Raw genomic sequence first — 14667 nt, 5'->3', positions numbered from 1 at the left:
TTCGTTAACTCCAGACGAACTGGAACTGATTTATGTTAAATTTGAATATACTCTCTGTTTGTGGTGATATGAAAAATTAGTTGTATCGATGAAAGATTAAAGTTATATTGAATTTTCGGAGTTAACACCGTGGGAAAGTTGATGTATGTTGTCGCCGTTTGAAAATCAATCAAAAGCAGCTTTGCAATCGCCGGTTAGTGAGCAATCTACCCACGGTCGCTTTAATTACCCAAACGGACGTAATTCGGGGCGGAGGTTGCCCCTGACCCACCCATCGGTCTCCAATCGGATATTGCGCTCGTATCCTGATACCGGCAGTTTGCATTACTAACTTTGAACGGTTCATTAACTAAGAACACGACGTAGACCCACAATTGATTCTTCAACTTAAATTTATAATCAACAAATAACAAGATTTTTATCTTAAATTTATCTTGAAATTTATATTAAAACCAGGAAACTATTAACTCCAACGGACGTGAAAAACTTTGTTGTATATTTCACTTTCTGGGAGGATGTAAACATCGAATTATATAGTAGAAGAGTAGGATATGGAATCTGGTGTATAAATATTCATTAAACGAACCTAATTAAGTTCTTTCATGTAATCGTGAAAGGAAATGGAATGAATTAGAATGTTAAAACATAATTATGTACTCCATTAAAACTGCAAATATTTTCTATGTTTATAATAAATCTTTGTATTCCTTCAATAGCAATTTGCATTTTATTTTAATAAATACCTATAATAAATATTAACTAATTCAGGAAAAACAACATTAATCTCTTTGAGTATCTCGATCTAAAACTGTTTGAAGAAATTAAATACGTTTCTATTTTATTGATAAATTGAGATATTTTTAAGTATAATATCTTAAGAAAACATAATATTAATAAAGTCAAGAGGCTAAAAAGACATGAAATCGGTTAAAACCAGGGTTAAACTGTATCGTTTCTATCTTATAGATAAGTTGAGATATTGTCATGTATGATATCTTAAAAGAAAGCTTACTTAATAAAAAACTCAAAGCAATATAACTCATTACGTTGAAATGACTCGATATTGATAAAGTCAAGTAGCTAAGAAGAAATTAAATCGGTTAAAACCAAGGTTAAACTGTACCGTTTTTATTTTATAGATAAATTGAGATATTTCTAAGAATGATATCTTAAAAGATAGCTTAATTAATAAGGAATTCAACGCAATAAGACTCATTATATTTAAATAACTTGATATTGATAAAGGTAAGCGGCTAAGAAGAAATGAAATCGGTTAAAATCAGGGTTAAACTATACCGTTTCTATCTTATAGATAAATTGAGATATGTCCAAGCCTGATATCTTAAAAGATAACTTAATTAATAAGGAATTCAACAAAATATGACTCATTGCATTGAAATGACTCGTTATTGATAAAGTCAAGTGGCTAAGAAGAAATAAAATCGGTTAAAATCAGGGTTAAACTCTATCATTTCTATCTTATAGATAAGTTGAGATATTGTCATGTATGATATCTTAAAAGACAGCTTAATTAATGAGGAACTCAAAGCAATATGACTCATTACATTGAAATGAGTCGATATTGATAACGTCAAGTGGTTAAGATGAAATGAAATCGGTTAAAACCAAGGTTAAACTGTACCGTTTCTATCTTATAGATAAATTGAGATATTTCCAAGTATGATATCTTAAAAGAAAGCTTACTTAATAAGGAACTCAACGCAATATGACTCATTGCGTTGAAATGATTCGATATTGATAAAGTCAAGTGACTAAGAAGAAATGAAATCGGTTAAAATCATGGTTAAACTCTATTGTTTCTATCTTATAGATAAGTTGAGATATTGTCATGTATGATATCTTAAAAGAAAGCTTAATTAATAAGGAACTCAAAGCAATATGACTCATTACATTGAAATGACTCGATATTGATAAAGTCAAGTGGCTAAGAAGAAATAAAATCGGTTAAAACCAAGGTTAAACTGAACTTTTTCTATTTTATAGATAAATTGAGATATTTCCAAGTATGATATCTTAAAAGATAACTTAATTAATAAGGAACTCAACGCAATATAACCCATTACATTTAAGTGACTCGTTATTGATAAAGTTAAGTGGCTAAAAAGAAATGAAATCGGTTAAACCCAGAGTTAAACTATACCGTTTCTATCTTATAGATAAATTGAGATATTTCCAAGTATGATATCTTAAAAGAAAGCTTACTTAATAAGGAACTCAACGCAATATGACTCATTGCGTTGAAATGATTCGATATTGATAAAGTCAAGTGGCTAAGAAGAAATAAAATCGGTTAAAACCAAGGTTAAACTGCACCGTTTTTATTTTATAGATAAATTGAGATATTTCTAAGAATGATATTTTAAAAGATAGCTTAATTAATAAGGAATTCAACGCAATATGACTCATTATATTTAAATAACTTTATATTGATAAAGGCAAGCGGCTAAGAAGAAATAAAATCGGTTAAACCCAGAGTTAAACTATACCGTGGTATCTTATAGATAAATTGAGATATTTCCAAGTCTGATATCTTAAAAGAAAGCTTACTTAATAAGGAACTCAACGCAATATGACTCATTGCGTTGAAATGATTCGATATTGATAAAGTCAAGTGACTAAGAAGAAATGAAATCGGTTAAAATCATGGTTAAACTCTATTGTTTCTATCTTATAGATAAGTTGAGATATTGTCATGTATGATATCTTAAAAGAAAGCTTAATTAATAAGGAACTCAAAGCAATATGACTCATTACATTGAAATGACTCGATATTGATAAAGTCAAGTGGCTAAGAAGAAATAAAATCGGTTAAAACCAAGGTTAAACTGCACCGTTTTTATTTTATAGATAAATTGAGATATTTCTAAGAATGATATCTTAAAAGATAGCTTAATTAATAAGGAATTCAACGCAATATGACTCATTATATTTAAATAACTTTATATTGATAAAGGCAAGCGGCTAAGAAGAAATAAAATCGGTTAAACCCAGAGTTAAACTATACCGTGGTATCTTATAGATAAATTGAGATATTTCCAAGTATGATATCTTAAAAGAAAGCTTACTTAATAAGGAACTCAACGCAATATGACTCATTGCGTTGAAATGATTCGATATTGATAAAGTCAAGTGACTAAGAAGAAATGAAATCGGTTAAAATCATGGTTAAACTCTATTGTTTCTATCTTATAGATAAGTGGAGATATTGTCATGTATGATATCTTAAAAGAAAGCTTAATTAATAAGGAATTCAACGCAATATGACTCATTATATTTAAATAACTTTATATTGATAAAGGCAAGCGGCTAAGAAGAAATAAAATCGGTTAAACCCAGAGTTAAACTATACCGTGGTATCTTATAGATAAATTGAGATATTTCCAAGTATGATATCTTAAAAGAAAGCTTACTTAATAAGGAACTCAAAGCAATATGACTCATTACATTGAAATGACTCGATATTGATAAAGTCAAGTGGTTAAGAAGAAATGAAATCGGTTAATACCAAGGTTAAACTGTACCGTTTCTATCTTATAGATAAATTGAGATATTTCCAAGTATAATATCTTAAAACAAAGCTTACTTAATAATGAACTCAACGCAATATGACTCATTGTGTTGAAATGACTCGATATGGATAAAGTCAAGTGGCTAAGAAGAAATTAAATCGGTTAAAACCAAGGTTAAACTCTATCGTTTCTATCTTATAGATAAATTGAGATATTTCCACGTATGATATCTTAAAAGAATGCTTAATTAATAAGGAACTCAACGCAATATGACTCATTACATTTTAAATGAGTTAATATTGATAAGGTTAAGTGGCTAAGAAAACATTAAATCACTTAGATCCATTACTACCATCCTTTAGTTAAATTTATCTTATAGATAAACTCATCTACTAGCCAATCAGAGCGCGTAAAATAACCGTAACCGTGGTAATAATCCCTTAGATAGCTTAACCAGAAGATGGTAGTAACGAGCCTTAAAATCAGGGTTAAACTGTACCGTTCCTATCTTTTAGATAAATTGAGATATTTTCAAGTATGATATCTTAAAAGAATGCTTAAATAATAACTTAAATAATTTTGATATGATATGAAATTTTATGTCAAACCTTTTTATTCTATATTATGTGGAGAGATTAAGATATTTCGATGTTTGATCGAATTTAAATCCTTTTAACGTTAAAGTTTGTATACATTATAAATTTATTGACACATCATTATCAATGGAGTTTAAAGTCGAGTGAGCATGCGTACATTACGTTGGTAAGCGAATCGCTGCATAATAGAAACATTAATCAACGTGCGAGGCCGAGTGCCCATCTGCATGCTGCCAAATAAATTCGAATGTTGACAGGAGCAAAGGGAAGGCGTATCCGATGTGGCCGAGTTTTATGCGTTATAGCTCCATCGCATCCGTTCCAACAGAGATACGATCTGTTTACACACCGATCTGAAGAGGAGTGGTTCGAAAACCGTGTATATATAGCACGAGAGATCGCCTTGTATTTATGCATGCAGAAAAGATGAGAGAGAGTTGAGGAAACAATGTTTGGAATACGATAGGATTCTTTCCTACATTCGTCGTCGTTTCTGGGATGTTGTATTAAAATAAGAGTAATTCAAGTTGTTTTTATAAAATCCTTTTGGAGTTACTTGTAACCACCGTGTAGTTTAGGAATGTTGTTGCATTGCTCTAGGCCATTTATGTCCTTCCCAAGGGATTATCTTTGTGCGTTGGGTTAAAAAGCATTTTTATTTTTTTTATTAGCCTAAATACCTGTAATTTATGTGTATACAAAGTTGAAATTTATCTTCGCATTACTTCAATAGGAAAGAATAAATATTATTTGTAAGCGTAGAAAGAATTTTTGAAAAATGACTCGTTTATATGGCACCCCACAGCGTAATAAATCAGAGTGGGTCGCTTAAAATTGTTTGATTAAAAATGATGGGGGTTGGGTGAGTAATTGAAGTTTTTGCTTGTTAAATCGCGAAGATATTTTATTGGAAATTTAAATTTTGTTTTAAAATCCAACAACATTTTAATTATTGTAGAACAAAATATACGAAACAAATCGAAAAGCAGGAACTGAAAAAAAGAAAAAATAAACAAAAATAACGTTGAAATTCTATGCGTTATTTTGAACCGCGAAATGATTTTACAATCTACATATTCCATACATTTCCGTATCATTTTCAAAAGGCAACGGATTTCATTCATATTAAAACATTTATACACATAAAAGTTTAAAAACACGTTTTATTATATCAACCTATTGATAAAATAAATCGAAAATGTTAGAAAGTTAGAATTCCCGAGGCTATCCAATGGGAGAGGCGAAAGGGATTTCTGATTCTGACAGCCGAATTGCAAAGTAGATAATTAACGATCGGCGAGTTGCGTTCGACAAGAATTCTTTAAAATGTTTACGCACCGAAAGCCGACAAAATTGTTGTAGAAAGCCGATTCTGTCGGCAGATTACGCAACATTCGATAAATTATTTAGTAACACACCTAAATGGAGTATAAAAAAATTTTGATTCACTTTCCATTTTTTCGTTTGAATCGTATTTGAAAAAGCTAGCAAACATTTGATGTGGCTAATTCATTTTCCGACAGAGTGAATCGAACACATGATGGAGCTTTAACATCACTCCAGATTTTTCCAACTGTCATTTCCATCACTAGTTTTTCCAAATGAATTGAATCGACCCAAACCGAAAAATAAAATTAATCAAACGACTTAAAATCTACAACACACAATATCCCATCTTTGGTATGAACAAACAACACAATAAAAAAAAATTCTTAACGGCTCATTTGTAATGGAAATACGAATATAACTTTGTCCTTCTCCGAACTACGCGTAGCAATCAGATTCTCTCATCATCGTAGCTTCTTTACTTTCAAAAGAGACGCCTCGAGAGCTTCGGTAACCTTTTGTTACGCCAGTTACGTAATTAGACGTTTTTTTTTCTCTTCTTCAAATCTTACAACAGAACGGTAGGCATCGGTTTCGAATAAATTCCGACAAAACCCGTGGGTCTGCCTTTGCATATCGCCTCTATGGATTGTATAAGTAGGTGAATAAATAGTTGTTAAAAAAATCCCGTTATACGTTCAAAAAAAAGTGGGTAAATGTACAAAAAAAACGAAGATACATGATTGGGTTTTTCGTTACGAGGTGAAAGAGCTATAATTGGATTGCCTTTTTGCTGTTGATTGGGTGATCATAGATAAACGAATAAAGCACCGTGTTAAATCGATATTAAATCGACGTCTCGCTTATCGTTATGTTGTGTTATTAAATCGTCTCAACCTTACACGAACTTGTGATATAATTAAAATACTTCTACAGTTACATTAACACATTTAATCAAGATTTTCTCCGTTTCAGATTTATTTTAGATTGCATTAATACTAATTAAGTATACTCTATTTTTTAATTTGTAGGAGTATTTTTAAATCGAAATGCTGAAAAGAAACGTTGCTATTAGTCAGTTTTAAGCAAAAATTACACTTGGAAAAATCGAGAAAGCCGTCTAGAAACATCCGGGTTTAGCCGCATATCTTTTAGTATGGCTAAACCCGAATGATTCTAGTTCTAGGTCTTGTGTTAGTTCTAGTGATAGTGCTAGCTTTAGTTCAATAAAAATATACAGCATTGTAATATCTTATGCTAACTAGCACTACTTACCACTGCCACTAGAACTAACACAAGACCTAAAACTAGAATCATTCGGGTTTAGCCACACGTCTCTTAAGACGGCTAAACCTGAATGATTCTAGTTCGAGCTCTTGTGTTAGTTCTAGTGATAGTGCTAGTGATAGTGCTAGTGATAGTGCTAGTGATAGTGATAGCGATAGTGGTAGTGTAAAACTAGAACTAACACTAGACCGAGAACTAGAAACATTCGGGTTTAGCCGCACGTCTCTCAAGACGGCTAAACTCGAATGATTCTAGTTCTCGGGCTAGTGTTAGTTCTAGTATTGCGCTAATACTATCACTAGAACTAACACAAGACCTAGAACTAGAATCATTCGGGTTTAGCCGCACGTCTCTCAAGACGGCTAAACCCGAATGATTCTAGTTCTCGGTCTAGTGTTAGTTCTAGTATTGCGCTAATACTAGCACTAGAACTAACACAAGACCTAGATCACTCGGGTTTAGTATAAGATATTAAAATGCTGCATATTTTTATTAAACTAAAACCAGAACTAACACAAGACCTAGAACTAGAATCATTCGGGTTTAGCCGCACGTCTCTCAAGACGGCTAAAACCGAATGATTCTAGTTCTAGGTCTAGTGTTAGTTCTAGTATTGCGCTAATACTATCACTAGAACTAACACAAGACCTAGAACTAGAATCATTCGGGTTTAGCTGCACGTCTCTCAAGACTGCTCTCAAGACTACTCCCTTCTGTTAGTTCTAGTGATAGTATTAGCGCAGTACTAGAACTAACACTAGACCGAGAACTAGAATCATTCGGGGTTAGCCGTCTTGAGAGACGTGCGGCTAAACCCTAATGAATCTAGTTCTCGATCTAGTGTTAATTCTAGTGATAGTGCAACTGCAATACTAGAACTAACACTAGACCGTGAACTAGAATCATTCGGGTTTAGCCGTCTTGAAAGACGTGCGGCTAAACCCGAATGATTCTAGTTCTAGGTCTTGTGTTAGTTCTGGTTTTAGTTTAATAAAAAAATGCAGCATTTTAATATCTTATACTACACCCGAGTGATCTAGGTCTTGTGATAGTCTATTAGTTCTAGTGATAGTATTAGCGCAATACTAGAACTAACACTAGACCGAGAACTAGAATCATTCGGGTTTAGCCGTCTTAAGAGACGTGCGGCTAAACTCGAATGATTCTAGCTCTAGGTCTTGTGTTAGTTCTAGTGATAGTATTAGAGCAATACTAGAACTAACACTAGACCGAGAACTAGAACCATTCGGGTTTAGCCGTCTTAAGAAACGTGCGGTTAAACTCGAATGATTCTAGTTCTAGGTCTTGTGTTAGTTCTAGTGATAGTATTAGCGCAATACTAGAACTAACACTAGACCGAGAACTAGAATCATTCGGGTTTAGCCGTCTTGAGAGACGTGCGGCTAAACCCGAATGATTCTAGTTCTCGATCTAGTGTTAATTCTAGTGATAGTGCAACTGCAATAATTGCGCTAATACTGTGTTAGTTCTAGTATTGCAGTTGCACTATCACTAGAATTAACACTAGATCGAGAACTAGAATCATTCGGGTTTAGCCGCACGTCTCTCAAGACGGCTAAACCCGAATGATTCTAGTTCTCGGTCTAGTGTTAGTTCTAGTATTGCGCTAATACTATCACTAGAACTAACACAAGACCTAGAACTAGAATCATTCGGGTTTAGCCGCACGTCTCTCAAGACGGCTAAACCCGAAGTGATTGTTGTGTTAGTTCTGGTTTTAGTTTAATAAAAAAATGCAGCATTTTAATATCTTATACTACACCCGAGTGATCTAGGTCTTGTGATAGTCTATTAGTTCTAGTGATAGTATTAGCGCAATACTAGAACTAACACTAGACCGAGAACTAGAATCATTCGGGTTTAGCCGTCTTGAGAGACGTGCGGCTAAACCCGAATGATTCTAGTTCTAGGTCTTGTGTTAGTTCTAGTGATAGTATTAGTGCAATACTAGAACTAACACTAGACCGAGAACTAGAATCATTCGGGTTTAGCCGTCTTGAGAGACGTGCGGCTAAACCCGAATGATTCTAGTTCTCGATCTAGTGTTAATTCTAGTGATAGTGCAAGTGCAATACTAGAACTAGCACAAGACCGTGAACTAGTATCATTCGGGTTTAGCCGTCTTGAGGGACGTGCGGCAAAAATAATTTCTTATTTTCCATAAACGTCGTTGTAATGATTTTTTGAATCAAACTCTGCAAGTTTTGTTCTGATTTAAACAATCGAAAATTAAAGAACTCTTATCTCAAGAACGAATTGAGATATCAGGATGCGATAACGAACATTTTAAAGCAAATTTAATAAAGAGTTATTGTGGCATAAAGAATTTCTTACTTTCCATAAACATCGTTGCGACGATTTTTAAATCCAACTGCTTTTTATTGTGATAAATACGAAGAATAGAAAATTAAAAGAATCATATCTCAAGAATCAATTGTGATATCACGATGTGATAACGAACATTTTAAAGCAAATTTGATAAAGAGTCATTGTGCCAAAAATCATTTCTTATTTTCCATAAACATCGTTAGTACGATTTTTTAAATCCAACTGCTTTTTGATTGTTTTAAATACATAGAATGGGAAATTCAAAAAATTGTATCTCAAGAATGAATTGAGATATACCGATGAAATTACAAGCATTTTAAAGGAAGTTTAAATGTGCAATAAATAATTTCTTATTTCCCATAAACATAATAATTGTGATTTTTTTAAATTAATCTATTTTTATTGTTTGAATTGAGATATCAATATAAATTATGAATAATTGAATTAGATAAAGTTAATGAAATTAATAAAAGTAAGTATCTAGTCAAAGTGAAGAAAGTAAGCAACTAATTACATAAATATTCATTGAATTTTATCTTAGAATATTTGAATATCAATTTCTATTTGAAAATCGTAAAAATGTCTTAAACCTTTTTATCGATTGTAGATGTCTTTACTACCATATATTTAACGTTATCTTTAAGAGATGCTGTTCCTGGTTTCAAAATGTTAAATGGACCATTTAGATATCTCGCCATCAAAAGTAATATTACAGAGAACTTTTTTGAAGTTGTACAAATTTAGATATGCTAACTCATTAGAGTTAAAGTTAATAAAGTAAGATTTATACGATCATAAATTACGTCTATCTTTTTACCATTACAAGGTAAATTATGTTTTTGAAAAAGAATTATTTATCGTAACTTTCTCTTTTAAAGCGAAGAAAAGAAAAGATTTGCTTTGGGGATTTTTTGATGTTACGATTTTATATCAACATCCACGGTCATATTATGGTCCTTGGCTGAACGTTCCATCCAGTTCAAGGCCATCCTGTCGCTGGAATGTGTGAATCGCGTATCCCCTCTTACTCCGCAGCATCATCTAACCTCACTACTTCGAAGAGGATAAAAATCTTCGGCTGGTAAACCTGCAGACGAAGACACTGCAGGATTTTGCTCTCCTATCCCAGTCATGATTCATCTTTGTATTACAACCAAGCAATTCAAGAAACATTTTTGGGATTAGCACACATTTAAGACTATCTGATTGTATTAACATGTATGCTAACTTCTAAACTTGGTATAATTACATAACCGTTATTTCGAGACAAAGCGATGGTTATAAATAAACGTTTAAATTAAAAGAAAAATTGTATGGATTGTGTAGTGTGTTTATGTCTATTTTATAGAGCCATTATAAATTAACAACTGTAATTTTGTAATAATATAAAGGTAATGGGAAAGTAATAAACGATTTTCATCAAAGAGAAAGCAATTTCTCGGGCACAATTGTTGCCATTTGGTCGAACTTTCTTATTGTCTAACCAGACAATAAAAGACTGATACTTAGTAAGTATTTATCTAAGAAAACGTGTCATCAACTCGTCGAAATGGCGTGGTAATTATCGATTATAAGGTGTAATTTTCTTCGGTAGTCGTATGAACAACATAGGTTTCGTGGTATTCCACAAACACTCCCGGTCGCTATTAAGCCTGTAATTTACTGAAATCGATTTAGCGACCCCGTAAATATTTTCTTACAATTTCAGACTCTAAAAGTTTTCAACGTCACTTTTCTTTTATTCTTAGCTAAAAATTGAGGCGAAACGAAAAGGTACAAAACGAAAAGTTACAAAACGAAAAGGTACAAAACTAAAATCGGTTTCTCTGCGGGCGACAACTTAAGTGTTTTTGTAAAGCTCGAAATTAAATTGAATTTCTTTTTATTTATAAAACTTACCGTTTCACCTAAGTGATCCGGTTCCTTCATACCATTTCTCTTTTCGTAGGTCGTCCCTGTAACAAAAAAAAAATTATGTAAAATAAATAGAATTAAAACGGAGTTCTTATGGGCAAAAATTAAAACCTGTCCAAATTAAAAGTCAATAACCATCGTTCAATTACACATAATTATGCGAATGGTTCGTGAACGAATTGGACTGGTTCCTGCGGTCGGACAGGAACGACGAAAAAGAAGACAAAAACTTCCTTAAGAAAACGTAGCAAGAGTTGCTTTGGGAAAAAAGTAATATAAAAGAAATGGATCCCGTATGCCAATTATCGAGAGCGCGTATATGTTAATAAGCGAGCTCGCGCACGCCATCCACCGCAGACTATCGTTAGGCGTCTCATGGAATTCCATTTGTGAAGCTAATCTACACTGACCTTATACAGATGAGTTAAGACAAGCTTTTATGGTTCTCTTCATTTTTAAAAAAATTATAATTAAAATCGAATTAAGTTATCTTTACAAATGTATTATTCAAACAAGTTTTGTCTAAATCACCTTTTAATCACACATTTTAATTAGACACTTATTTGATTCAATTCGCGCAGTTATAGACCATTTAATGGCTACCGCAGATTAAAAGCGGGATGTTCGCCCACGTCCCGTACATAATGGACAACTGTGGTATCTTGTAGTCCTTCGTCGGTGGAAGATTAATTTAGATTAAGTTCGACGAAAAGTGGCCACGCTATCAACGCCCCACGGGAACTCGGGGGGTTCATCAACTAATGGACTCCGGGTCCAGATAACAGCTTCCCCTATCACTACAATCCAGGATCATCCCGTCTCGGACCACATTGCGGACGGTCGTCGTATCGCAAGCTGTTACACCATTAAATCCTCTTACTGGAACCTAATTCAGATTGCCACCACACCTTCCACATTCGCCACTGATCTAATACAAATTACACATACAAGTTAAATACTTATTAATTAAATTGTATTAAATCTTACAGTTGAATCTTTTACTTTCCCATCACTCTCGAATCTGTCATATCGATAAATTAAACCTGGCCTCGCGCTTATGACAAGAGTCAATAAAGCATTTAACGCGGTCGACTGCCTTGGCTTGTCCCGCAGACCCGGGCCTTTCCCACGGATCAAGCCACGGAGGGACGCGAGAAGAAGTTGACGACGAGCCATTGCCACCAACAGAAACGCACCTGCTTGACTCTCTTCGTGCTGCGCCGGACCTGCGGGTCGACGATCGAGATTCCCGTCGATGCCTATAACTGATTCCTATGAGGACCTGCTGAACGTGTGCGTCAGCTGATACTCGCTTATATGATGCCTATCTCGATTGTATGCAGAAAGATTCGTTTTCCAACAGGTGGAAGAGCTTCAACTGACAGCACTTCTAAATACAATTTAAAATATTGTATATAAGTTTTTTTATTATGTATTTATAAAAATTAAAGAATGGAATATACCAAATTAAAGCTAAAAATATCTACTTTAAAATGATACATAACAATTTCTTTGTTCGATATATGAAATTTTGAGATATATTAATATAACATGAGATCTACTTAAGTTTATGTTATATTGAAATCGATGAAATTAAAAGGAATGGGTGATGTACCAAATTAATGCTAAAACTATCTATTTTAGGATGATACATAACAAGTATTTGTTAGATATACAAAATTTTGAGATACATGAAAATAATGTCTAGTTAAGTTGATGGCATAATGAAGTTGATGAAATTGAAAGAAATCTTACGACTCTATTTATGAAAATTATGAAAATACACTAGCACTATCACTATAACTAACAGTAAACCGAGAACTAGAAACATTCGAGTTTAGCCGCACGTGAATCAAGATGGCAGTGGTAAGTAGCGCTAGTTAGTATAAGATATTACAATGCTGTATATTTTTATTAAACTAAAACTAGAACTAACACTAGACCTAGAACTAAAAAGTTTCGGGTTTAGCCGTGCATATTCAGACGCACGGCTAAACCCGATGTTTTTTAGTTCTAGGTCTAGTGTTAGTTCTAGTTTTACACTAGCACTATCACTAGAACTAACACGAGGCCTAGAACTAGAATCATTCGGTTTTAGCCATCTTGAGAGACGTGCGGCTAAAGCCGAATGTTTCTAGTTCTCGGTCTAGTGTTAGTTCTAGTTTCACACTAGCACTATCACTAGAACTAACACAAGACCTAGAAGTAGAATCATTCGGGTTTAGCCATCTTGAGAGACGTGCGGCTAAACCAGAATAATTTTAGTTCTAGGTCTTGTGTTAGTTCTAGTGGCAGTGGTAGGTAGTGGTAGTTAGCATAAGATATTACAATGCTGTATATGTTTATTAAACTAAAACTAGAACTAACACTAGACCTAGAACTAGAAAGTTTCGGATTCTAAACCCGATGTTTTCTAGTTCTAGGTCTAGTGTTAGTTCTAGTTTTACACTAACACTATCACTAGAACTAACACAAAACCTAGAAGTAGAATCATTCGGGTTTAGCCATCTTGAGAGACGTGCGGCTAAACCAGAATAATTTTAGTTCTAGGTCTTGTGTTAGTTCTAGTGGCAGTGGTAGGTAGTGCTAGTTAGCATAAGATATTACAATGCTGTATATTTTTATTGAACTAACGCTAGAACGTCTAGAACATTCTAGTGATAGTGTAAAACTAGAACTAACACTAGACCGAGAATTAGAATCATTCGGGATTAGCCGTCTTGAGAGACGTGCGGCTAAACCCGAATATTTCTAGTTCTAGGTCAAATGTTAGTTTTAGTGACAGTGCTAGGTAGCGCTAGTTCTAGTTTTACACCAGCACTATCACTAGAACTAACACAAGACATAGAACTAGAATCATTCGGGTTTAGCCGTCTTGAGAGACGTGCGGCTAAACCCGAATGATTCTACTTCTAGGTCTTGTGTTAGTTCTAGTGGCAGTGGTAGGTAGTGCTAGTTAGCATAAGATATTACAATGCTGTATATTTTTATTGAACTAACGCTAGAACGTCTAGTGAACGTCTAGAACATTCTAGTGATAGTGTAAAACTAGAACTAATACTAGACCGAGAACTAGAATCATTCGGGTTTAGCCGTCTTGAGAGACGTGCAGCTAAACCCGAATATTTCTAATTCTAGGTCAAATGTTAGTTTTAGTGACAGTGCTAGGTAGCGCTAGTTCTAGTTTTACACCAGCACTATCACTAGAACTAACACAAGACCGAGAACTAGAATCATTCGGGTTTAGCCGTCTTGAGAGACGTGCGGCTAAACCCGAATGTTTCTAGTTCTCGGTCTAGTATTACACTATCACTATCATTAGAACTAACACAAAACCTAGAACTAGAATCATTCGGGTTTAGCCATAATGAGAGACGTGCGGCTAAACCCGAATGTTTCTAGGTAGCCGGCAACATCTCAAATTTTCCTAATGTAATTTTTGCTTAAAACTGAGAGAAAAATAGGGTATAGATACATAAAATTTTGAGATATATTAAGATAAAATAACCTTGCTTTATTTTTTAGATTATTTATTAATCATAAAATAATTTTTAAGACAATTTTACAAGTATTTTATTTCAGATAGGGACATTTAAATGTAAATCTCCAGTGAATTTTCTATCCTTAAGAACCTTTTAAGACAAAATCCTGACAGCTTTACCCTC

At 33.6% G+C, this 14667-nt stretch overlaps 1 protein-coding gene across 3 annotated transcripts in view; it reads right to left on the bottom strand.

The window, feature by feature from the left end:
* Positions 1 to 14667, bottom strand: part of ASP (Ankyrin-repeat, SH3-domain, and Proline-rich-region containing Protein) — a 147557-nt gene that overhangs the window by 60744 nt on the left and 72146 nt on the right. For all 3 annotated transcript variants that reach the window (XM_071200713.1, XM_071200715.1, XM_071200716.1), the window contains one exon: positions 10988 to 11043. In XM_071200713.1, the coding sequence (XP_071056814.1) occupies positions 10988 to 11043 (56 nt within the window). The remainder of the gene's footprint in view (positions 1 to 10987; positions 11044 to 14667) is intronic.

Source organism: Onthophagus taurus, chromosome 11 (genome assembly GCF_036711975.1).
Source record: "Onthophagus taurus isolate NC chromosome 11, IU_Otau_3.0, whole genome shotgun sequence".
NCBI classification, from domain to species: domain Eukaryota; kingdom Metazoa; phylum Arthropoda; class Insecta; order Coleoptera; family Scarabaeidae; genus Onthophagus; species Onthophagus taurus.
This window is presented reverse-complemented; position numbering and strand designations above follow the sequence as displayed.